At 42.5% G+C, this 27,542-nt stretch overlaps 2 protein-coding genes across 5 annotated transcripts in view; both read left to right on the forward strand.

Annotated features, from left to right (window-relative positions):
• atp1a2a (ATPase Na+/K+ transporting subunit alpha 2a) overlaps nt 1–27,542 on the forward strand; it is a 431,823-nt gene that overhangs the window by 288,681 nt on the left and 115,600 nt on the right. For 3 of the 4 annotated variants that reach the window (XM_060906007.1, XM_060906008.1, XM_060906009.1), the window contains 2 exons: nt 12,318–12,454; nt 12,605–12,755. In XM_060906007.1, the coding sequence (XP_060761990.1) occupies nt 12,318–12,454; nt 12,605–12,755 (288 nt within the window). Of the gene's footprint in view, nt 1–1,340; nt 1,595–12,317; nt 12,455–12,604; nt 12,756–27,542 lie in introns of those variants that run through there. The other variant, XM_060906010.1, reaches the window with a different exon arrangement.
• Nucleotides 1–27,542, forward strand: part of sdhc (succinate dehydrogenase complex, subunit C, integral membrane protein) — a 443,337-nt gene that overhangs the window by 115,200 nt on the left and 300,595 nt on the right. The window lies entirely within an intron of this gene.

Below are 27,542 nucleotides of genomic sequence, written 5' to 3' on the forward strand. Positions count from 1 at the left end.
TTTCTCACCTGTGAAAGGTAATCCCATATGATCTCGTTTGGACGGTAAACCTGTTGGTACAGTTAAACGCAGCACATGAATCTTTATTCTCCGCTTTGACCTATCCAATATGGCGGCGAGGATGACGTATGATTCTACGCGGAAGGCGGCGTCTTTAATGGTCCGGAATAAATTGAATGCTACACGTTGATGGATTAATTTGCTCTTCTACGCCCTTTTTGAGGAATGTATTGTAGGACTTAAACCAACATCTGAAGAGGTGAGATCGCTCCTTTTTTTTTTCCTATTTTTGCTGGCGGGATTGACTCTGCCCTAAGGGCAGAGTCTCTCTCTCTCTCTCTCTCTCTCTCTCTCACTTTGCACCATTACACAATAAATATTCACAGTGAAAATATTTTGTAAGCGCGTTTCATGAACCAAGTTATAGGATTTGTTGACAACTTGCATCGAGTTCGTTACACTTCTACCCGGCGTGAAGCACTCACAGTCATGTGGTTGTGACGTCATTGTAAACAAATCCGTTCTACTCATCCAGACGACTTCACAACGGCAACATTGCCAGATCTTTCCACTCTGGAACCCGTTCTCAAAAAGACTGCGTTTTGGGCACAAAAATACTGGTGTTTGACAAACTCAGACTTTTGAATTAGTGTGTGCTTTTTGTTAGAAAATTACACTAATAACACTTCCTCTGGATAAACTAAGGGTCTTTTTTTTTGGGGGGGGGGATATTATATTCAGGGGCTTAGCTAGAAATTTTGGGCCGTCTGAAATAATATAATATCCCCCCCTCCAAAAAAAAAAACACCTTAGTTTATCCACAGGAAGTGTTAGTGTAGTTTTCTAACAAAAAGCACACATTAATTCATAAGTCTGAGTTTGTCAAACACAAGTAAAGACCCACTGGATCTGAACCACTGGTGGCTCCTTAATAGGGGCAATTTGGGCGAAGCACTCCCAAACAGGGAGGGAGATTTTTTTTTTAATCTACTCCTACTACCACGGCAACAGTAATGTCATTGTCCAATCAGGCTAAGGTCGCGCCTGGTGTAGCCACGCCCTTTTGGGGCGATTTCTGTCAGGTTCAGATTTGCCCCAAAATCTCCCATTGACAGTAATGGTACGTACGTTTTTTTTCGAAAATCATGCTCCCAATGTATTTTCTATTAGGTTTTATGTGCTCGCACAAGCAGCGTGTTTACGTCATACGCCTGTTGCGCCGCGCAAGTGTTGCCAGATTGTGCATTTTGGTGGGTTATGAACATAATTTTGGGCTGGAAAACGCAACTTGTGCGGGAAATGTGTGAACATGCTATGAAGATGGTGGCGAGTGTTGAGTGCAACAATACGATAGCGTCTCTGAAAGAAGTTCCCTTTAGTCGTCGTACCAATGAGGAGAAAACGGCAATCAAACAGCTAGGACCTCCTAGACCGAATTTAAACATCAAGCAAGTGTCTACGAAGGGGGAGAAGACCGACTCAAGAGGTTTTAACAAGAACTGGTACCACCAGAAAACTTGGCTAGCTGGCTGTGATGTAGCTCTTTTTTGCTACCCTTGTGTTCTCTTCCACCCTGGAAGTAACACAGCAGACGGTACAGTGATATCTGATATTTGAATTTACTAGGCAAAAGTTGTTTTTGTGTGTGTGTGTGCGCGCGCGTGTTACCAATGGCAGTTTAACATTGCCATGTTTTTGTTTTACCAATGGCAGTTTAACATTGCCATGCTTGGAATATTTCAGTAGCCTCAAGTTCGCTCTGACTTGGTGTAAATTAAGCATATTTTCAGTTTTTATATATTGTACAGTATATGTGTTCATTGGAGCCAGCAGCACCTTACCTTTTTTCCAACTTGTTAAGCCAAGTTGCACTGACTACAAAACCTTGTGTAACCTTGTGTGTGTATATAGCTAAATAACTAAAGCCTTTTGTGTTCATTGACATGCTTGTAATACTTTAAATTTCCTTTTAAGGCATGGCTTTCTGGAGGAATTCTTGGGAAAAAAAACTGCAGAATTTATTTAGAATTATTATTTGTTGTTAAAATGGTGAAATTCCATATAAAAAAACCCCACATAATTAAGTTGCACATGTTTGTTTGATGGTTCTGCTTTTCTTCATCTTTTTCAAAACTTAAACACTTGTTTTGGATTTATATCCTGCCACTTCAATTGCATTCTTTAGAATTGTAGAAATTAGAATATGTTTATAATTAAGAATTTGTGTCTACTTCTTATAGAATACTGGAATAATATGAGAAAATAAATGAGTAATGTAATATTAATTTATTGTGATGCCAGATGTTTTGCTTTGAAGGCTTCACAATGAATCTTTCTTAGTTTTAGCCTGGCAAGCCAGACTAAATGTGAATATTTGCCACTCGTAGGCAAAAATATTTTTGGCCGCTAGGCGGGTGGGTCTAGTTTACTAGGCTACCTTAGTTTGCCACCTTTAACTTGTTTAGTGTTGCCACCTAGTGGAGAGAAGAGATATTGTCTATATTGATATCTGAATTTACCAGGCAAAAAACAAGTTCGGCCAATTGATTTGCTACCTAGGTCAATTTACTTCAGTCCTGTGGACATTTACGGTCTGTGTAGACATAACGGGGGAAAATTGCCCACCCCTGAAAAAAAATTCAGGAGCCGCCACTGATCTGAACATTTCTACTGAATTGATCACAGAAGACACAGACATTGTTTATACCCTGATATTACTTTTTGGTTATTTGGCAACAGGTAAGTAATACAACCCTGATTCCAAAAAAGTTGGGACAAAGTACAAATTGTAAATAAAAACGGAATGCAATGATGTGGAAGTTTCAAAATTCCATATTTTATTCAGAATAGAACATAGATGACATATCAAATGTTTAAACTGAGAAAATGTATCATTTAAAGAGAAAAATTAGGTGATTTTAAATTTCATGACAACAACACATCTCAAAAAAGTTGGGACAAGGCCATGTTTACCACGGTGAGACATTCCCTTTTCTCTTTACAACAGTCTGTAAACGTCTGGGGACTGAGGAGACAAGTTGCTCAAGTTTCGGGATAGGAATGTTAACCCATTCTTGTCTAATGTAGGATTCTAGTTGCTCAACTGTCTTAGGTCTTTTTTGTCGTATCTTCCGTTTTATGATGCGCCAAATGTTTTCTATGGGTGAAAGATCTGGACTGCAGGCTGGCCAGTTCAGTACCCGGACCCTTCTTCTACATAGCCATGATGCTGTAATTGATGCAGTATGTGGTTTGGCATTGTCATGTTGGAAAATGCAAGGTCTTCCCTGAAAGAGACGTCGTCTGGATGGGAGCATATGTTGCTCTAGAACCTGGATATACCTTTGAGCATTGATGGTGTCTTTCCAGATGTGTAAGCTGCCCATGCCACACGCACTAATGCAACCCCATACCATCAGAGATGCAGGCTTCTGAACTGAGGGCTGATAACAACTTGGGTCGTCCTTCTCCTCTTTAGTCCGAATGACACGACGTCCCTGATTTCCATAAAGAACTTCAAATTTTGATTTGTCTGACCACAGAACAGTTTTCCACTTTGCCACAGTCCATTTTAAATGAGCCTTGGCCCAGAGATGATGTCTGCGCTTCTGGATCATGTTTAGATACGGCTTCTTCTTTGAACTATAGAGTTTTAGCTGGCAACAGCGGATGGCACGGTGAATTGTGTTTACAGATAATATTCTCTGGAAATATTCCTGAGCCCATTTTGTGATTTCCAATACAGAAGCATGCCTGTATGTGATGCAGTGCCATCTAAGGGCCCGAAGATCACGGGCACCCAGTATGGTTTTCCAGCCTTGACCCTTATGCACAGAGATTCTTCCAGATTCTCTGAATCTTTTGATGATATTATGCACTGTAGATGATATGTTCAAACTCTTTGCAATTTTACACTGTCGAACTCCTTTCTGATATTGCTCCGCTATTTGTCGGTGCACAATTAGGGGGATTGGTAATCCTCTTCCCATCTTTACTTCTGAGAGCCGCTGCCACTCCAAGATGCTCTTTTTATACCCAGTCATGTTAATGACCTATTGCCAATTGACCTAATGAGTTGCAATTTGGTCCTCCAGCTGTTCCTTTTTTGTACCTGTAACTTTTCCAGCCTCTTATTGCCCCTGTCCCAACTTTTTAGAGATGTGTTGCTGTCATGAAATTTCCAATGAGCCACTATTTGGCATGAAATTTCAAAATGTCTCACTTTCGACATTTGATATGACATTTGATATGATTGTCTATGTTCTATTGTGAATACAATATCAGTTTTTGAGATTTGTAAATTATTGCATTCTGTTTTTATTTACAATTTGTACTTTGTCCCAACTTTTTAGGAATCGGGGTCATATGATTGGGTATAAAAAGAGCATCCCAGGGAGGCTAAATCTCTCAGAAGTAAAGATTGGGGGTGGGGTGGGGGGGGGTTACTGCTCTGTGAAAGACTGTGTGGGCAGACAGTGCAATAATTTAAGAATAATGTTACTTAATGTAAAATTGCAAAGAATTTGGGGATCACATCACTTATGGTACATAACATCATTAAAAGATTCAGAGAATCCAGCGAAATCTCTGTATGTAGGGGCCAAAGCTGAAAACTGACATTGGATGCCTGTGATCTTCAGGCCCACAGGTGACACTGAATTAAAATCAGGCATGTTTCTGGAGTGGAAATCACTGTATAGGCTCAGGAACACTTCAGAAAACCATTGTCTGTAAAAACAGTTAATTACTTCATCCACAAATGCAAGTTATAACCATATATAAACAATATCCAGAAAGACCAGCACCTTCTCTGGGCCCGAGCTCTTCAGGCCTCAACGTTAACGTTTGACACCTTTTTTGCCCCCCCCCCCCCGAATTTCCTTTTGCCCTAAAATTTTGCAGTATTTCGGCAAGTTTTCAAGTACACGATTCAAGGCAATACTGATGTGTTTTCTAGGGGTATAATTGAGTTATTTAGACAAAAGTACATGTTTTAAAAACAAACAAAAAAAAAACATTTAAAAAAACATTTTTGCAACAGGAGAACAAGACAAGCCCTGAAAACATGAAACATAAATCAATATCGTGTATGTAAGACTTCCGTACGGTACTAGTATGTAATACGTCTTTTTATATAGAGTTTAGGACCCAAAACACACATTTTGCCTATAACAATGACTAGCAATATTGCAAACATGAATTATAAAACTAAAAATATTATAAAACAGGAGTCTATACTGCATTACTGTCTCATCATTCAGTTTGCCATTGCATTCAGGAGAAAATTAAACAACCTGTCCGCCTCATCTACATCAGCTTCCTGTGCAGCCTCTGCAAGTTGTTGGCGCCGTTCACGCTGTCCCTCCATCCACTATATGGTGGACTGTCCTCTCAGCATTATATGCATCAAGATCCAGGCCCTGTAGCCCAGGGGTTCTCAACCTTTTCTGCTTTGAGGCCCACCTATTCATACTTGTACCGAGTCAGGGCCCATTAAAAAAGATCCCCAATTATTTTGGCTTATCTATTCTATTAGAATCTAATAATCTATTTTAAAAAGTGTATTAATGGGATGCAACATCACTCCCTGTTACAGATGGAATTTAGATAAATGCAATAAAAACAAATTTTTAGATTGTAGGTATTGTATTTAAACCGCGAGTTGGCTTAGTGGTTAGCGTGTCCGTCTCTTGATCGGGAGTTCTATTCATGGTCGGGTCATACCAAAGACCATCATAAAAATGGCAAGGCTTCTGGCAAGGCACGCTGCAATACAGATGTGAGTGGGGAGTCAAACTCTCGTGGTTACCAGAGGACTAGCCCCCCACTGTAACCCTAGCTATGTAATAGGTGAGAGGCTGAGGGCTACAGAGATCGGTGCCACCCTATGTGCCGCATGGGAAGGGGTTTTAACTTTTTGATTGTATGTAAAACTGTATGGATGTGCTAGAAGCCAAACCATGCATGCAGGGCATTCTCAGTCAAAAGAGATTAATGATCCAAAAGTGGCGTCTGATCAGTTAACACAGGAACTTATTGCCATGTTTGTGTCCAGCCAACAAGCAAGTTATTAAAACCAAGAAGTACACTCAAAAGAAGTGGATACAGAAACCACTCAATGGGATAGATCCTTACACACTAATAAAGAAGGATTTTTCCTATGAAAGAAAAATTTACCAGCTAAATTTGACATTAGTAGAATTAAATTTGATCATATTGTAGCCGTAACTAAATACAAAGACAATAGTTATGCATACTATTAACTTAATGTGAAGATAATTAACAGATGATCAACAGATTTTAAGTATATTTTTAATCTTTTGTATTTGTAATTATTTGTATCTGTATATGCATGAACCCACCAGCTCTGCTGATCAACTTCTCGTCTCATCTTCTTCCACTTATCTGGGGCCGGGTTGCGAAGGCAGCAGTCTGAGTATGGAAGCCCAAACTTCCCTTTCCCCAGACACCTCGGCCAGCTCCTCGGGAAGAACACTGAGGTGTTCCCAGGCCAGCCGAGAGACATAGTCCCTCCAGCTTGTCCTGGGTCTTCCCCGGGGCCTCCTCCCGGGGGGACATGCCTGGAACACCTCCCCAGGGAGGCATCCAGGAGGCATCTGAAAGAGATGCCTGAGTCACCTCAGCTGATTCCTCTCGATGTGGAGGAGCAGCGGCTCTATTCCAAGCTCCTCCCGAGTGACTGTGCTTCTCACCCTCTCTCTAAGGGAGCACCCAGCCACCCTGTGAAGGAAACTCATTTCGGCCACTTGTATCCACGATCTTGTTCTTTCGATCATTACCCAAAGCTCATGACCATAGGTGAGAGTCGGAACGTAGATCGACCGGTAAATCGAGAGCGTCGCGTTTTGGCTCAGCTCCTCCTTCACCATGACGGACCGGTAAAGCAACCGCATCACTGTGGAGGCTGCACCGATCTGCCTGTCAATCTCACACTCTATCCTTCCCTCACTCGTGAACAAGATCCCGAGATACTTGAACTCCTCCACTTGAGGCAGGACTTCTCCACCAACCTGGAGAGGGCAAGCCACCCTTTTCCAGTCGAGAACCATGGCCTCGGACTTGGAGGTGCTGATTCTCATCCCAGCTGCTTCACACTCGACTGCAAACCGCCCCAGTGCATGCTGAAGGTCCTGGTTTGAAGAAGCCAACAGGACAACATCATCTGCGAAAAGCAGAGAGGAAATCCTGTGGTTCCCAAACAGGATTCCTTCTGGCCCCTGGCTGCACCTAGAAATTCTGTCCATAAGGATTATGAACAGAACCGGTGACAAAGGGCAGCCCTGCCAGAGTCCAACATGCACTGGGAACAGGTCTGACTTACTGCCGGCAATGTGAACCAGACTCCTGCTCCGTTCGTACAGGGACCGGACAGCCCTTAGCAAAGAGCCCCGAACCCCATACTCCCGAAGCACCCCCCACAGAATACCACGAGGGACACAGTCGAATGCCTTCTCCAAATCCACAAAGCACATGTGGACTGGTTGGGCAAACTCCCATGAACCCTCGAGCACCCTATGAAGGGTATAGAGCTGGTCCAGTGTTCCGCGACCAGGACGAAAACTGCATTGTTCCTCCTGGATCCGAGGTTCAACTATTGGTCAAATTCTCCTCTCCAGTACCCTGGAGTAAACCTTCTCTGGGAGGCTGAGAAGTGTGATTCCCCTATAATTGGAGCACACTCTCTGGTCCCCTTTCTTAAAAAGAGGGACCACCACCCCAGTCTGCCACTCCAGAGGCACTGTCCCTGACCACCACATGATGTTGCAGAGGCATGCCAGCCAAGACAGCCCCACAACATCCAGAGACTTGAGATACTCAGGGTGGATTTCATCCACTCCCGGTGCCTTGCCACCAAGGAGCTTGCTAACCACCATAGTGACTACAGCTTGGGTAATGGACGAGTCCACCTTTGAGTCATCAGCCTCCGCTTCCTCAATGGAAGACGTGACAGTGGGATTGAGGAGATCCTCAAAGTATTCCTTCCACCGCCCAACAATGTCCTAGTTGAGGTCAACAGCTCCCCACCCACACTGTAAACAGTGTTGGCAGAGTACTGCTTCCCTCTCCTGAGGCAGTGGACGGTTTGCCAGAATTTCTTCGAGGCCGACCAATAGTCCTCCTCCATGGCCTCACCGAACTCCTCCCAGTTCCAAGTTTTTGCCTCCGCAACTGCCCGAGCTGCGGCACGCCTGGCCTGCTGATACCCATCAGCTGCCTCAGGAGTCCCGGAGGCCAACATGGCCTGATAGGACTCCTTCTTCAGCTTGACGGCATCCCTTACTTCCGGTCTCCACCACCGGGTTCATGGATTGCCACCACGACAGGCACCGGAGACCTTGCGGCCACAGCTCCGAACAGCTACGTCGACAATGGAGGCAGAGAACATGGTCCACTCAGCCTCAATGTCCCCCGCCTCCCTTGGAAGCTGGGAGAAGCTCTCCCGGAGGTGGGAGTTAAAGACCTCCCCAGCAAAGTGCTTGGCCAGACATTCCCAGCAGACCCTCACCATGTGTTTGGGCCTGCCAGGTCTGTCCGGCTTCCTCCTCCGCCAGCAGATCCAACTCACCACCAGGTGGTGATCAGTTGACAGCTCAGCCCCTCTCTTCACCCAAGTGTCCAAGACATAGGGCTGGAGATCCGATGAAACGACAACAAAGTCGATCATTGACCTCCGACCTAAGGTGTCCTGGTGCCATGTGCACTTCTGGACACCCCTATGCTCGAACATGGTGTTCGTTATGGACAAACCGTGACTAGCACAGAAGTCCAATAACAAAACACCCCTCGGGTTCAGATTGTGGAGGCCGTTCCTCCCAATCACGCCCCTCCAGGTGTCACTGTCGTTGCCCACGTGAGCGTTGAAGTCCCCCAGCAGAACAATGGAGTCCCCAGTCTGAGCACCTCTCAGTACCTCTCCCAGGGACTCCAAGAAGGCCAGATACTCTATACTGCTATTCAGCCCGTAGGCACAAACAACAGCAAGAGCCCTCTCCCCGATCCTAAGGCACAGAGAGGTGACCCTCTCGTTCACTGGGGTAAACTCCAACACATGATGGCTGAGCTGGGGAGCTATAAGCAAGCCCACACCAGCCCGCCGCCGTTCACCATGGGCGACTCCAGAGAAGTGGAGAGTCCAGCCCCTCTCGAGGAACTGGGTTCCAGATCCCAAGCTGTGCGTGGAGGTGAGCCCGACTATCTCTAGCCGGTACCTCTCAACCTCCCGCACAAGCTCAGGCTCTTTCCCCCCCAGCAAAGTGACATTCCATGTCCCAACAGCTAGCCTCTGTGTTCGGGGATCAGGTCGTCAAGGCCCCTGCCTTCGACTGCCCCCCCAATCCACATTGCACCAGCCCCCTACAGCTACCTCTGTGGGTAGTCCACAGCAGGTCGGGCCCACGTCACCGCTTCGAGCTGAGCCCGGCTGGGCCCCGTGGGCAAAGGCCCGGCCACCAAGCGCTCGCATACGAGCCCCAACCCCGGGCCTGGCTCCATGGTGGGGCCCCGGCTGCGCCATACCGGGCGACATCATGGTCCTTGATAGATTGTTATCCATAAGGGGTTTTGGTGAACTGCTCTTAGTCTGGCCTGTCACCTAGGACCTGTCTGCCTTGGGAGACCCTAACAGGGGTGTAATGCCCCTGACAACATAGCTCCTAGGATCATTCATGCACACAAACCCCTCCACCACAATAAGGTGGCAGTTCTAGGAGGCTGATCAACTTATTGTGTTTAAATAGTTATTCATTCATTATGAGTTGGAAAATTATACAGCCATTGAGTTCCCTGATGTCTCAAACTACCTGGTGTTGCAGACATCATTCTACATGGACACACAGATGAAAACCCGGAACAGCGTGGAGGAGTACAACTTTTTATATGTGACTGGGTTAAAGATCTGGGGATCAGGACACAAGATAAATCCTGTATCGTTTTTGCCCGGGTAAATAGGAGTTTCTGGGCTTTTTGTCCGCGTCTTTGCAATGGTTGCTAGGACCCTACAAGTTTTGGTATCGGGTGTAAACAAACGACTGCCGCTCGATTCCCAATCCTCCTTGCTATTCTCTTCCAGCAGGCATCACATATCCATATAATTACCCACAAATGTATCTCTCTCTCTCGCTCTGTGTGTGTGTGTGTGTGCGTGCACGTGTGATCTCCAGTCACTTTTGATTCTTTTGACTGCTGAGAATCCCCGCTCACAGATGCTACTTGATTGGGGGATGGTAAACACTATATGCACCACTTCAAGAACACGCACACAAATGCACACGTATGCACACGTGCGCCTGAAGCAAGCCAGTCAGAATCGCCGTTACAAATCGGGAAGAAAAAACAAAATGATGATCACAGGGGAGGTGAGGATGCTGGTTAATGCGTCTTGTTTTTTGTAATGTACTTGCTCAAAAATAATTTTTGTGCTTAAAGAAGCTGACGATAGGTGTGCCCAAATGGGCCTAAACCGCTAAAATATTTCTTCCTTAGCATCTTGGTCGGACAAATCGGGCATTTGGGCAATGCCTGGTGTTGAGGCTAGGCTCTTTTACAATGGACTGAGGCAAAGTGGAAAATTGTCCTGTTTGACAAATCAAAAGTTGAAATTCTTTTTAGAAATCATGGACAGCATGTTCTCCAGGCTAAAGAGCAGAGGCACCATCTGGCTTATCAGTGCACAGTTCAAAAGCCAGCATCTGTAGTAGTATGAGGGTGCATTAGTGCACGACATGGGTAGCCTGTACGTCTGGGAAGGCATCATTAATGCTGAATGACATATACACGTTTCAGAGCAATATGCCATCTAGACAAAATCTTTCGGGGAAGGCCCTGCTTCTTTCAACAAGACAATGCCAAACCGCTTTCTGCACATATTAAAACTGCATGGCCCTCTAGTAAAATAGTCCAGGTGCTAAACTGGCCTGCCTACAGTCCAGACTTGTCTCCCATTTAAAACATTTGGTGCATTATGAAGCACAAAAGGAGACCCCGAATTGTTGAGCAACTGAAATTGTACATCAGGCAAGAATGGGACAATATTTATCTTTCAAAACTACAGCAATTGGTCTGCTCAGTTCCCAAATGTTTACAGTGTTGTTAAAAGTAGAGGTGATGCAACACCATGGTAAATATGCCCCTGTCCCAACTGTTTGAAACGTGTTGCTGACATCAAATTGAAAATGAGCATATATTTTTCATAAAGGACTAAAATTTCTGTTTCAACATTTGACGTGTTGTCTTTGTGCTATTTTGAAATAAATATAGCATTTCCATGATTTGCAAATTATTGCATTCTGTTTTTGACAGTTTACACAGTGTCCCAGGTTTTTTTGGAATTGGGGTTGTAGTTTTGAAATCAGTCTATTAAATTTATGATAATGTAAAAACTGATTAAAGTTTTTTTCTTTCCTTCTTTTAGAAAAAAAATCCTGTCTTCTGTTTGTTTTTTCCTGTGTCAGTTTTCGTGACAGAACATAGTTTGGCGACCAGACAGACTGGTTGGGGATTCTGACTGGGGAAAGATCTTGTAATTTTTGATCTTCTATTGCAGATCAGCCATGTAGTGTGCAAACCACAATCATTTTAAGATTTCCAATTAAAGACAATAATTTGTATCTTGGGAACAGTATGAAAGTTGTAAAGTGTGAACTTATGCTAACCATACACTGGAAGACTTTGAAAGACTCTGAAAAGACTAAAGTCTGACACCCTCTCACATCTAAAGACAATGCATCATTAATCACAGCGTTATGCAGGTCTTACACAAAGCTAATTTTCAAGTCATTATCTCTGCAAAGACTGAGGATTTTTCAGGGTCATTATTTGCATGAGCTAAGACAAAAGATAATATTAAACATGGTTGCTTATTGTAACATCAAGACAAGAAAAAGATAAGACAGCCATCTTGACCACCTTATACCAAACAATTAAGATGACGGGAGCACACCCCAACTCTAGCAAAACTGTCATGACTTTATTCTGACATTGGAAATTTGTCTGTGTCATTGAAATTGCTTGAAAAGTCATTTGGTGTAAGGCCGATATAAGCATTATTTGTTTCATTCATTCGTTCCTCATGTGTATATCTCTTGAAAAGCTTACTAAGTCTTGCATTTGTTTATTTCTCTTTTTGTAGAATTTCTTTATTGAGCAAAATTTTAGTAGTACCATAGGTACATTTCAAAATTGATTATTGCTGTTTATTTGAGCGAATGCATGAGGTTAAGTAGGAAAACCTTATTTTTGCATATTTGCATTTTAAATATCAATGAAAATGCAGTGAACCTTGTAACCAATTTGCAAAGGTGATCATGGTAACTGGAGACCATCCAATTACGGCTAAGGCAATCGCTAAAGGTGTTGGCATCATCTCAGAAGGCAATGAGACAGTGGAGGATATCGCAGAGAGACTTAACATCCCATTAAGTCAAGTTAACCCACGGTGTGTATATCTGCATGTGTATTCTGTATATATTTTCAGTAGTTTGTTGGTGTTTTTTCTTCTTGTTTTCTCAAATACTGCACTGAAATGTATTGCTCTAAATAAATACGTCTGTGTATTTGTGTGTGTGTGTGTGTGTGTGTGAGACAGAGATGCAAAGGCATGTGTAGTGCATGGTGCTGATCTGAAGGAGATGAGTTTAGAGTATTTGGATGATCTCCTGAGAAACCACACTGAGATTGTCTTTGCTCGTACCTCTCCACAACAGAAACTCATCATTGTAGAGGGCTGCCAGCGACAGGTAGGTGTGTGTGTGAGTGTGTGTGAGAGAGAAAGAAATCCCATTAACCATATCTGTACATACAGATGTTACATAGATATTCGACTGTTTCAGAATACTTTTGGTTCCTCAGTCATCAAAACTCTTAAAAAGTGCAAAAAAGGAACATTGCTGACTGTCCCAGTCAAATTGTCCTGTTCAAATTGTCAAAAAAAAAACCCAAAACAATAATCACTTTGTAATTTTTTTTTTTTCTCTCAGAAAAGCAAATGCATAGTAACTCTGCTACTGCAGGGATTGCATTAACACAGAAATCATGCATTTTTACACACAGAAATGCATGTTCAGAATTTTAATGCATCCCAGGATACCAGGCTTCTACTTGAATTTTCCAGTGGCCTTGGAAAATCTGTTAAATTATGTTGCTTAACAAACAAAAACATGAACAGAATGAAAAGGTCACAACATTGTGGTCACTTTCACATATCATCATAACTGTGGGTTTGTTTACATGGCCATGTTGCCTACTGAGCTTTGTGTTTGCCAGCGACCAGCACAAGTGTACGCAAGTGATTATAAGCCAAATTCTGTAAACATCTACACAAAATTGAAGTTACATAAAGAACAATGCCAGAGATGTGTACTGCTTTTGGATGTAATAACAGACGTGGAGATAAGCCTGGTTTAACTTTTCACCGCTTCCCAGCAAACACAGAAAGATGAGAAAAATGTCGAGCTGCAGGTAAACAGGAAGACTGGATGAAAAAAACAGTGCTGGGTGTGGAGAACATTTTATAGCAGGTTACTCTGAAAGCTCTGTGCAGCATTAAAATGTATATCTGGATGTGGGCTTTGGACACGATATATTTTATTAGACCTAATGCTTGACTACACTAGCAGCATGTTTATGTACTGATGATGTAGACTCTGCTAAACACCATAAAATATGCTAGACCTAGGCCTTGGTTTGTTTATTACTATTAGAAGTCCACATTTTAGCTTACCTTTGTCATAAGGTATTTTTCTTTATTGGGAATTTCCCATAACATTCTGGCATGCACGAAACCTGCCTCAAAATATTGGTAGGCATCTGTACTTTTGTAAACCTTTAGCATCTCTGATGTATTTAGAAGTCCAAATGCTAAGTAGTTCAGGATGTCGTAGTATCCCAAATCTGGTAGCTGGTTTGCCATACACTTTTCAAGTGGAATAAATACATTTGTGGGTAAATTAAGAAGCCTTTTTTGTAAATTAAGACAATTGAAAAATTGCCCTGAGGTCTGACGAATCAAAAGTAGAAATTATTTTTAGAAATCATGGACATTACGTCCTCCAGGTTAAAGAGGAGAGGGACCATCAATGCACAGTTCAAAAGCCAGCATCTGTGATGGTAGGAGGGTGCATTAGTGCACATGACATGGGTAGCTTGTACATCTGGGAAGGCATCGTTAATGCTGAATGATATATACACATTTCAGAGCAATATGCTGCCATCCAAACAAAATCTTTTTCAGGTATGGCCTTCCTTTTTTCAGCAAGACAATGCCAAACCGCTTTCTGCACATATGGTATTAAAACTGCATGGCTCTGTAGTAAAATAGTCCAGCTGTTAAACTGGCCTGCCTGCAGTCCAGGCCTCACTCCCATTTCAAACATTTGGCGCATTATGAAGCACAAAATACAACAAAGGAGACCCCTAACTGTTGAGCAACTGAAGTTGTATATCAGGCAAGAATGGGGCAACATTTCACTTTCAAAACTACAGCACTTGGTCTCCTCAGTTCCCAAACATTTACAGTGTTGTTAAAAATAGAGGTGATGCAACACAGTGGTAAACATGCCCCGTCCCAACTTATTTGAAACGTGTTGCTGACATCTATCAGGGTGCAGGCACTTACGGATGCAAGCTCAGGGAAGAGCGGGTGTGTCGCAAACTGTCAACAAATCCAAATTATTCAGCTCAAGACAGTCAGGGATGGGCACAGGTCAGTCAATCAACAAAAAGGATATCAAAGAGAAGGTGAGGAAATGGAATCAAAACATGAGTAGTCAGGCAGGAAGTCAGAAAGCTTGGTATGGCCAGGCACAGAGACACAGAATGATACTTCACAACGGGTGTTTGTGACTGCTGAGCTTATAGAGGGAAGTGATTGCTGGCAAATAGGAGACAGGTGCACTTGTTAGTAGTTAGTAGTAGTTGTTAGTCCCTATCAGCTGTCCAATTATCGGCCAATATCAAACCTCCCCTTTATCTCCAAGATCCTTGAAAAAGCTGTGGCACAACAGTTGTGCTCATATTTACATAGGAATAACATCCATGAAATGTATCAGTCAGGATTTAGACCTCATCATAGCACAGAGACAGCACTGGTTAAAGTAGTAAATGACCTACTGTTGGCGTCTGACCAGGGCTGTGTCTCGCTACTTGTGTTGCTTGACCTTAGTGCAGCATTTGATACCATTGATCATTCCATTCTTCTGGATAGACTAGAAAATGTTGTGGGAGTTAAGGGAACGGCCCTCTCCTGGCTCAGGTCTTATCTAACTGATCGTTATCAGTATGTTGATATAAATGGTGATATTTCTAGACGTACTGAAGTAAAGTTTGGTGTTCCACAAGGTTCTGTCTTGGATCCACTGCTTTTTTCTCTATATATGTTACCTCTGGGTGATATTATTCGTAAACATTGTATTAGTTTCCACTGTTATGCTGATGACACACAGTTGTATGTCTCTATGTTGTGGGAGTTAAGGGAACGGCCCTCTCCTGGCTCAGGTCTTATCTAACTGATCGTTATCAGTATGTTGATATAAATGGTGATATTTCTAGACGTACTGAAGTAAAGTTTGGTGTTCCACAAGGTTCTGTCTTGGGTCCACTGCTTTTTTCTCTATATATGTTACCTCTGGGTGATATTATTCGTAAACATTGTATTAGTTTCCACTGTTATGCTGATGACACACAGTTGTATGTCTCTGCAAAACCTGATGAGAGACACCAGCTTAATAGAATTGAGGAATGTGTTAAGCACATTAGACACTGGATGCTTATTACTTTCCTTCTGCTTAACTCTGACAAGACTGAAGTACTTGTACTAGGACCACATATAGCTAGAAGCAAGTTTTCTGATTACACAGTGACTCTGGATGGCCTTTCTGTTTCTTCACGTGCAGCAGTAAAAGACCTCGGAGTGATTATTGACCCCAGTCTTTCATTCGAAACTCACATTGATAATATTACCCGGATAGCTTTCTTTCATCTCAGAAATGTTGCAAAGATAAGAAATTTAATGTCATTGCATGACGTGGAAAAACTAGTCCATGCTTTCGTTACCTCCAGGTTGGATTATTGTAATGCCTTACTGTCTGGATGTTCCAATAAGTGCATAAACAAGTTCCAGTTAGTTCAAAATGCAGCAGCAAGAGTCCTTACTAGAACTAGAAAATATGACCACATCACGCCTGTCTTATCCACACTGCATTGGCTCCCAATCAAATTTCGTATTGATTATAAAATACTACTATTGACCTTTAAAGCACTAAATGGTCTCGCACCACAGTACCTGAGTGAACTTCTGCTCCTCTATGACCCGCCATGCCTACTTAGATCAAAAGGTGCAGGCTATCTGCTGGTACCTCGTATAGTGAAGGCTACATCAGGGGCAGAGCCTTTTCTTACAAAGCTCCACAGTTATGGAACAGCCTTCCAAGTAATGTTCAGGAATCAGACACAGTCTCAGCATTTAAGTCTAGGCTGAAAACATATTTGTTTTGTCAAGCCTTTTGTTAATGGTGTTTATGAGGTAAAGGTGTAGATCTAGAGGGTCCTCAGACATAGTGTTTTGGTAAACTGGGATGTATGGATGCTGTCAGTCCCCACTCGCTTGCTCACTCGAGTTTGTTGACGGTGTAGTGGCTGGCTGCTTTATGTCCCGGGGCTCCCTCATGCCTGTGTTACCTTCTGGCTCTCCCCTTTTAGTTATGCTGTCATAGTTAGTTGCCGGAGTCCCTGCTTGTACTCAGTGCAATATGTATACTGTTCCTACTTATTCAGGTGACATTGGGCATACCTAACCACCTGCTTTTTCTTTCCCTCCCCCCCAAAAAAAAAAATCTGTCCCTCTGAGTTACATGGAGTCAACAGAAAATCTTTTGGTGGAGAGGGTGGAGACCTCGACTGCCTCTCGTAGCCTGCAGGGAATTGGCCGTCAGACATTCTGTCGCATGTCCCAGACCTGGTGAAACATAACTGAATTGTCTTGGCCAGCCCTAAGGGTCCCATCTGCATCTCATCATTGCTGAGGAGTGTGCTCCCATCACCCAATCAAGCATCCAGCCAGAGCAGGTCATGATATTTTTTAACCATATTAACATGCCATTGTTGTGTGTTATGCCTGATGTCAAGAGACTCGTCTCTGCGAGCCTACCACACAGATTTAATACTTGTGTCATTTTTAGGGCATACCTAACAACCTGTGTTTTCTTTCTCTCTCTTTCTCTCCCCCCCATCTGTCCCTCTGAGTTACATGTTGGTCCTGGGATTGAGATGCTGGCCTCTTCTGCCCCTTGGACTTGCTTGATCCATCCTGGTGCCCTATGTCTGGTTGGAGTTTTATCGCATCCCTCCTGTGGAGGACGGCCCCACGAGGACAGTTGAGGGTTATACCTGGAGGATGCTCTGGATTCTTACAGTAATGCTTTTATGGCTGAGGACTACAGTTGACTTGCTAACTTTAGGACTGCAGTTGTCATGAACAGTTTTGCACTCAAGTTTCCATCAATGAAGAGTTATAACATCAGTGAAACTGTCTTCATGTTAAAACTGTTAATGTTATAGTCATGCTGTCTGTTGTTGCCCAAATGAGGATGGGTTCCCTTTTGGGTCTGGTTCCTCTCGAGGTTTCTTCCTCATGTCATCTGAGGGAGTTTTTCCTTGCCACCGTCGCCACAGGCTTGTTCATTGGGGATAGATTAGGGACAAAATTAGCTCATGTTTTAAGTCGTTCAAATTCTGTAAAGCTGCTTTGCGATGATGTTTATTGTTAAAAGCGCTATACAAATAAACTTGACTTGACTTGAGTATTCCGGCGATGAGGAGCACTGTGGTGCTGGGGAGTTGTAGTCCAGACTGGCCATGTTTGGAGGCTGCTCCGAACTCCAGTTTTCAGCGCTGTTACTGACGTCAAATTCAAAATGAGCATATATTTTTCAAACAACAATAAAAATTCTCACTTTCAACATTTGATATGTTGTCTTTGTACTATTTTCAAAGAAATATAGTGTTTCGATGATTCGCAAATTATCGCATTCTGTTTTTATTTACAGTTGGAATTGGAGTTATAGAATTTATCAGAGTAATTATTGCACTTGACTGCACACAAATAACTATTAAAGCCTACCTGTGGGTGCATGAATATAGAACCACAGAACCCCCCACCCCCACCCCGGTTTATACTACCTTTGACGAGTCCCTGATTACTGAGCATTAAGGCGAAATGGTCTGGGTTATGACTGAGTCTACATGATCTCACTGCTTGGTATAAGTACTTGGTATGAATACTGACTACCTTACTTTGATGCTTGGAATCAGAGGGTACACCTGCAAAAATGTCTTGATCATAGCCAGAACCACTGCCTGGACCTCAGTGTCAATTTAAGGGGCTCATGCAAAAACTAGGGTCAAGACAGAAATAACCCTTGGGATTATACATTTTAAATGATTTAAGACTGTTAAGTGTAAACTTAGCCAAAGCAAGTGAGTTAGCAGTGCTGCACAGTATAATCTTGATAAGGAAGGAGAGATCTGGTGCATTTTTTCCACCATAGAACTGTGAATAGGGCTGTGAAACAGGCCTCTTTGCTATTTAATGAATAAAAAAATATTTCTTACTTAATGAACTTATGTTACCATTTAAATTCCAAACATTAAACAGTGGACACAATGTTTATTTGATCAATTATTTTTTTCATTTTGTGATTTTTTTTTTGCAAAGGAGAAGTGAAAAGGATACATCAAGACTTTAAGATTATTTGCAAAGTATACTACAGTTTTACAATTTTTATACTACAATTTTTCAATAATGCAGCTGTTCAGGTTACAGTTTGATTTACTTAATTTGCAAGAGGCTATACTCCATTAAAAATATTTACACCTGGGAGATGTTAAAATGCTCAATAATTCAGATAAAAAAACTGATTTATCTCATAGGTCACCCTGCTATGACTATAGGTAGAGGTACTAGGTTGGGAGGAAGTCTGTTACTGTATACTCCATGGATTAATCAGGAACAATAATATTGCCAGTAGAGAAATTTGAACATAAAAAAATTCTGGTTCTCATTCTCATCCTGTGGCCTCAAGAAGTAAGGCCAGCTTTGTGATGGGCCTTATTAGAGTGCTGGTCTTGGTCTGCACCTCTTCTTGTCTCACAAATCTTCTTTTGTCTGGCAGAGTTTGTGTGATTAATCCCATTACCCAGGAGTTTCTGGGAGCGGAGTCATCTAACTATTAGGACAATATCACCTTCAACAAAGTTTCTCCCCTTCTTTGTCCACTTTTATATTTTTTGTAGTTCTGGCAAGTACTCTCTAGTCCAGCTTTTCCAAAAGAGGTCTGCCATGTACTGTACTTGGCACCATCTTTTGGCGTAAAAATCCTCTATACGGAACACTCCAGGTGGCAAGGTGGGCTTTCCTTTTAGGAGAAGGAGATGGTTTGGAGTGAGAGGCTCCAAATCCAGAGGGTCATTCAAGGCTTTATTGATGGGTCTATTGTTAATAATGGCTTCAACTTCACATAACAATGTGGCCAATCCTTCCTCATCCAACACCTGTTCTTGTAGTAAAGCTCCAAGACTGCATCTGACTGTTCATATTTGCCTTTCCCATATTCCACCATGGTGTGACCCAGCAGGTGGATTGAATGTCCATGTTATGCCTTTCTCAAGTAAGGTGGAATGAATCTTGAGATTGTCCAGATCTTGAATAGACTCTCGCAACTCTCGTGAGGTTGGTTCCATTATCAGACCTCATGACCTTGACTGTGCCTCATCTTGCTACAAACCTCCTGGTTGCATTAAAGCATGGCTCTGTATTCAGTGTATGTGCAACTTCCAAGTGCACTGCTCTGATGTTCAAGCATGTAAAGATCACACCGTACTGCTTCAAAGTTATTCTCCCCTTCTTGATTTCAAATGGACCAAAAAAGTCTATCCCCACATTTGTGAAGGGTGTTTCATCTGGTGACAACCTATCTACAGGTAAGTCAGACATGAATTGTGTACCTCAAACACCGCTCAATCTCCTACAGTGAACACATTTTGAGATCATTTTCCTGATTGCAGAGTTAACTCTTGGTATCCAGTATTTTTGCCTGAGACATGAAAGTGTATGGTTTTGGCCACTGTGCCCGATGGTTTCATGGACATGCCTGATGATTAGAGTTGTCACATGATGGTTTCTTGGCATAATGGATAAATGCTTAGATTCAGATGGCATTGCAGACTTGACCAACCTTCCACCAACTCTTATTACTTCATCCTGAAGAATTGGAATAAGTTTATGGATGTGACTGTTCTTTTTTTTTTTACAGACATTCCCTTTCTCAGAGATGCCAGTTTACCATATCTTTGTATTCTGTTGAATGACAAAACTGGATTATGGCCGTTTCAGCTTCTTGAAGGTCGTCCACAGATAGCAGAGTTTTGCTCTTTTTTTTGAGCACACCTTTGTTTTCCTTATTTTCTTTGCATGCTTCTTTCAGTGCTGCTTTAATCCTTTCAGCCTTTCAGAGACAATGCCATTCTGAACAGTGGGTGATGAATTTGGTGACAGTATTAACAGATTCATCCACGGAGGTAACACTCACAGTGAGAACCTTCACTTCAGGATCCTCCTATATCAATGTGAATTCTGGAGATGTAGGCCACTCTGATTCTGGATGTTGTAAGAATTCAGGACCTTGAATCCACACAGAACTCAAGAAACGTGTTGCTGAAACACCTCTTGAAGTACAATCAGCAGGGTTCAGAGTCCTGCTGACATACCTCCACTGTGTAACATCTGATGCTGCATGGATACTTGACACTATTCACCACAAAAGGTGTGAAATCTAGGAGGTTTCATTTCTCAGGTATTTAAGCACAGATGTGTTGTCTGTCCAATAGACTGATGGCTTTAAAAGGAGTTCAAGCTCTGTCTGCAGAATTTTATCCATTCACACAGCCACCATGGATGCTGTGAGCTCAAGCCTTGGGATAGTAATTTGTTTTAATGGCACAGCCCTTGCTTTCAAAGTGAAAAGTACAAATGTTTCGGTCACAATCAGACCATCCTCAGTGCAAACAATTAAAAATAAAGACACACCCTTATATAGACAAGGCCACATACACGGAAGACAGGTAGTAGGCCTATAACCAAGCCTGAATACAGGTTAGGGTGCATGGATAAAGACATCCTATCATCAGCACCGTTCCCGCCATCATACAATCAATGACATAATACATAATTACAACAAATGTCACATGAAAAGAAAAAAAAAAAAAAAAAAAAAAAACCATCGGACAATAAGCGCAAGACTAAGTATACAAACTATTCATAGAAAACAAGTCAAGTCAAAATCATCATTCAATCCATTCGGTTGCAATGTTTTTAAATAAAAAATCTATCTGGCCTCACATCTCAGTAAAAATCAAATCAAATCAAGTTTATTTGTATAGTGCTTTTAACAATAAACATTGTCACAAAGCAGCTTTACAGAATTTGAACGACTTAAAACATGAGCTAATTTTATCCCTAATCTATCCCCAATGAGCAAGCCTGTGGCGACGGTGGCAAGGAAAAACTCCCTCAGACGACATGAGGAAGAAACCTCAAGAGGAACCAGACTCAAAAGGGAACCCATCCTCATTTGGGCAACAACAGACAGCCTGACTATAATATTAACAGTTTTAACAGGTATAACCCTCAACTGTCCTCATGGGGCCGTCCTTCACAGGAGCGGTGCGATAAAACTCCGACCAGACACAGGGCACCAGGATGGATCAAGCAGGTCCGAGGGGCAGAAGAGGCCAGCATCTCAATCCCAGGATCAACATGTAACTCAGAGGGACAAATTGGGGGAGGGAGAGAGAGAAAGAAAACACGTTGTTAGGTATGCCATAAAAATGACAAGTATTAAATCTGTGTGGTAGGCTCGCAGAGATGAGAGTCTTTACATCAGGCATAACACACAACAATGGCATGTTAATATGGTAAAATATAACATGACCTGCTCTGGCTGGATGCTTGATTGGGTGATGGGAGCACACTCCTCAGCAATGATGAGATGCAGATGGGACCCTGGCCAAGACAATTCAGTTACATTTCACCGGGTCTGGGACATGCGACAGAAGTCTGACGGCCGATTTCCTGCAGGCTACGAGAGGCAGTCGAGGTCTCCACCCTCTCCACCAAAAGATTTCCTGTTGACTCCATGTAACTCAGAGGGACAGATTTGGGGTGGGGGGGAGGGAAAGAAAACACAGGTGGTTAGGTATGCCCAATGTCACCTGGATAAGTAGGAACAGTATACATATTGCACTAAGTACAAGCAGGGACTCGGGCAACTAACTATGACAGCATAACTAAAAGGAGAGAGCCAGAAGGTAACACAGGCATGAGGGAGCCATAAGGGATGAGGGAGACATAAAGCAGCCAGCCACTACACCATCAACAAACTCAAGTGAGCAAGCGAGTGGGGACTGACAGCATCCATACATCCCAGTTTACCAAAACACTCTAGGTCTGAGGACCCTCCAGATCTACTCCTTTACCTCATAAACACCATTAACAAAAGGCTTGACTAAACAGATATGTTTTCAGCCTAGACTTAAATGCTGAGACTGTGTCTGATTCCTGAACATTACTTGGAAGGCTGTTCCATAACAGTGGGGCTTTGTAAGAAAAGGCTCTGCCCCCTGATGTAGCCTTCACTATACGAGGTACCAGCAGATAGCCTGCACCTTTTGATCTAAGTAGGCGTGGCGGGTCATAAAGGAGCAGAAGTTCACTCAGGTACTGTGGTGCGAGACCATTTAGTGCTTTAAAGGTCAATAGTAGTATTTTATAATCAATACGAAATTTGATTGGGAGCCAATGCATGTGGATAAGACAGGCGTGATGTGGTCATATTTTCTAGTTCTAGTAAGGACTCTTGCTGCTACATTTTGAACTAACTGGAGCTTGTTTATGCACTTATTGGAACATCCAGACAGTAAGGCATTACAATAATCCAACCTGGAGGTAACGAAAGCATGGACTAGTTTTTCTGCATCATGCAATGACATTAAATTTCTTATCTTTGCAATATTTCTGAGATGAAAGAAAGCTATCCGGGTGATGTTATCAATGTGAGTTTTGAATGAAAGACTGGGGTCAATAATCACTCCGAGGTCTTTTACTGCTGCACATGAAGAAACAGAAAGGCCATCCAGAGTCACTGTGTAATCAGAAAACTTACTTCTAGCTGTATGTGGTCCTAGTACAAGTACTTCAGTCTTGTCAGAGTTAAGCAGAAGGAAATTAATAAGCATCCAGTGTCTAATGTCCTTAACACATTCCTCAATTCTATTAAGCTGGTGTCTCTCATCAGGTTTTGCAGAGACATACAACTGTGTGTCATCAGCATCACAGTGGAAACTAATACAATGTTTACGAATAATATCGCCCAGAGGTAACATATATAGAGAAAAAAGCAGTGGACCCAAGACAGAACCTTGTGGAACACCAAACTTTACCTCGGTACATCTAGAAATATCACCATTTATATCAACATACTGATAACGATCAGTTAGATAAGACCTGAGCCAGGAGAGGGCCATTCCCTTAACTCCCACAACATTTTCTAGTCTATCCAGAAGAATGGAATGATCAATGGTATCAAATGCTGCACTAAGGTCAAGCAACACAAGTAGCGAGACACAGCCCTGATCAGACGCCAACAGTAGGTCGTTTACTACTTTAACCAGTGCTGTCTCTGTGCTATGATGAGGTCTAAATCCTGACTGATACATTTCATGGATGTTATTCCTATGTAAATATGAGCATAACTGCTGTGCCACAGCTTTTTCAAGGATCTTGGAGATAAAGGGGAGGTTTGATATTGGCCGATAATTGGACAGCTGACAGGGATCAAGGTCAGGTTTTTTAATCAGGGGTTTGATAACTGCTAGTTTAAAGGATTTGGGTACATAGCCAATCATAAGAGAAGAATTTATTATTTTTAGAAGCGGTTCAATTACTCCAGGCATTATCTGTTTGAATAGATGTGTCGGTAAGGGATCTAGTACGCAAGTTGAGGCTTTTGATGTAGAGATTAATGAAAGTAATTCAGTTTCTTTTAGGGGAGTAAAACATTCTAACTGATGATCTGATACAGTTATATTGTTAACTACAAGGTCACTTTCATTGTCTAACCTTAAATTAGTAGTTTCTATTTTTTGTTGGATATTCTCAATTTTGTCATTAAAAAAATTCATAAAGTCGTTGCTACTACATACTGCAGGTGTGCATGTGTTGATAGTGGACTTATTCCTGGTTAATTTTGCTACAGTATTAAATAGGAATCTAGGATTATTTTTGTTATCTTCTATTAGGGAGGAGAAATATGTTGATCTCGCAGCACTAAGAGCTTTTCTATACTTCACGAAGCTCTCCTTCCAAGCTAATTTGAACACTACCAATTTTGTTTGACGCCATTTATGTTCCAATTTTCGAGTGGTCTGTTTTAATGTGCGAGTGTCATCATTATACCAGGGTGCTAATTTTTTGTCTCTGACCATTTTCCTTTTTAGAGGAGCTACATTATCTAAAGTATGGCGGAATGTTGACTCTAAGCATTCAGTTGCCTGATCAAGTTCTGCAGGGGCTGACAATGACCCAATCAAAGTTGACAGCTCTGGGAGATCATTTATAAAGCTCTGTGCAGTAGTTGACGTGAAAGTACATTTAATACAGTAGCGTGGTGAGGTGCATATATTATTACTCAGACATATTTTGAATGAGATGAGACAATGATCTGAGATAACTTCAGACTGTGGAAGTATGACTATATTGTCTACGTTTAATCTGAATGTTAGTATTAGATCAAGGGTGTGACCACCATTATGGGTCGGTCCTATGACATTCTGCTTAATCCCGATTGAATCTAAGATGGACACAAACGCTGTTTTTAAAGGGTCTTCTGGGTTATCGAAGTGAATATTAAAATCTCCGACAACTAAAGCTTTGTCTAAGGAAATAACCAGATCTGAGATAAAATCTGCAAATTCAGAAAGAAACTCAGAATATGGCCCCGGGGGCCTGTAAATAATAAGCAATGGAATTAACTGGGTAGACTTATTTTTCGAGGCTACATACATTATATGAGTATGAAGAACTTCAAATGTATTAAATTTATAACCATTTTTGTGTGTTACACCTAGATAATCGTTATAAATAACCGTGACGCCTCCTCCTCTGCCAGTTAGACGAGGCTGGTGTATATAACTGTATCCAGGAGGACTCGCTTCATTTAATGCTATATATTCATTTGGCTTAATCCATGTTTCTGTTAAACACAGTACATTAAACTCCTGATCAGTAATGAGTTCATTAACCATTAGCGCTTTAGATGTAAGAGATCTAATATTTAATAGCCCCACCTTTAGATCAAAGGTGCTGGCAGCAGCTGTACAGTCAGTATGATCTAATTTTATATTGATTAGGTTACTGGAACAAACTCTCTGAAAATTTCTACCTTTTTGTTGAGCTCGGGGCACAGACACAGTCTCGATGTAGTGGGCCCTGAGTGACGACTCTGTGCAGCTAGCAGACAGTCAGTTTAGCCTGTTCATCTGCTCCCTGGCCTTGGCTCTGGATTGTCAGAAATTAACTAGGCCTGTTCTGAGACTATGACCTATGCTGCAGGAAATGAGAGCAGCACCTTCCCGAGTGGGATGGATACCGTCCCGCCCTAACAGGCCAGCAGTGCCCTCAAAATTAGCCCAATTATCTATAAAGCCCACACTGTTTTCAGAGCACCACCTGGACAGCCAGCAGTTCAGCGACCATAACCTGCTGTAAGCTACATCGCCACGCCGCATTGGGATGGGGCCAGAGCATACTACAGCATCGGACATCACCTTCGCTAATTTAAACACCTCTACAAAGTTACTCTTAGTAACCTCAGACTGACGAAGGCGTATATCATTAGCTCCTGCATGGATAACTATCTTTGAGAACCTGTGCTTGCCTAGGACCCTAAGATTACCTGCTATGTCCGGCACCCTGGCTCCCAGTATACACCTGACTAAAGCTGCTGGTGCCCCTAAAGGCTGAGCTAATTTCACGTGCCATATGATAGAGTCCCCTATAACCAGAGCTCTTTCAGGTTTCTCAGTGGGTGCATCACTAAGGAGAGCAAACCTGTTCGACACGTGACGCGGAGAGGAGTGGTGCTCCCGTGGGCAAGCCTCAGCGGTAGCTTTGGCTCTACGCTTATGCCGCCGAGCCGTCACCCATTTGCCCCGCTGTAAGGGCTCTAATGCCGGAGTTGGGGGATTGCTAACTCCACCTAGGGCGTCCAGACTTTCCCTAACAGAAACTACACTGTTCTCATGCTCACTAACCTGCTCTAAAGCCTGGACACGCGCTTCTAGCACTGTAATCTTCTCCATCAGAGAGCTAACTAATCTGCACTTATCACAAGTAAAGCTAATAGAGCTATCGCTAGTGACGGAGGAAGAATGACTAAACATCCTGCACTCAGCACACTGAACAGGCTGAAGGTGTGCCATGATGAAAAGATTCACGTACCTTAAATGAAGATCTGTTGATATTAAAGCAGATCAGATGTGGATGGCCTCCGCTTGTGGACATTACACAGGAGGAGAGAAAAAGAAAGCTTCCGGTCTCGGCGTTCTTCCGAAAAAAGAAAGAAAAAAACGGGAAAAAAAACGGAAAAAGGAAAGCGAAAGTGAAAAGTACAAAAATGAAAGCGACAGTACAATAAAAATGAAGAGGATACTGGAAATTAATTTGTAGAAAAAAAAGTTAAAAAAGGATTAGTAATTAACGCCGGCACTCGCAGGAAAAAGGACTCGGCGCGAACAACTCAGGAAGAAAACTGGCTAGTACAACTACTACGACGATTGGGGAGAACTCTGTCAATGCCAACAAACTTAAGATCATTAGCCAAATGTTTAGCTTCATTGAAGTGTCTTGCAACTGGCGATTTAGAGTCCCCCCTATATATCGCACTCCGATGCTCATTGAGATGGATTCTCAACTGTCTGCGGGTGTACCCCACATATTGTAGACCACAGGGACAGCTTAGGAGGTAGATCACATTAATAGAATTACATGTTATAAATTTTCTAATGTTATAGCGTCTTCCTGTTGTGAAACTGGTAAAATAGTCCGTTTTATGAATATTATTGCAAGACACAATTACGGCAGGGGAAAAACCCAGTAATGTCATCCAGTCGTGCGCACGGGCGTTTGGAGTGATCAATGGTATCTGAATGTACCAGCCTATCTTTAAGGTTCAGAGACCTAGAATATGTAAAAAGAGGCGGCTGGGAAAAAAGTTCAGAACATACATTATCAGTTTGAAGGACATGCCAGTGTTGTTTAACAATGTTTTTATCTGATGACTAAAGGGTGTGTACGTGGTGCAGCAGATGAGAGGAGGATCCTTGCGCGGTGGTTTTGCACCTGAACAAGTGCGACCTGAATTGCCCTCAAATTTCACCCGGCCCAGGGCAGAATCAAGGACATCAGTGGCATAACC

This window comes from Neoarius graeffei, chromosome 23, assembly GCF_027579695.1.
Source record: "Neoarius graeffei isolate fNeoGra1 chromosome 23, fNeoGra1.pri, whole genome shotgun sequence".
In the NCBI taxonomy this organism is placed as follows: domain Eukaryota; kingdom Metazoa; phylum Chordata; class Actinopteri; order Siluriformes; family Ariidae; genus Neoarius; species Neoarius graeffei.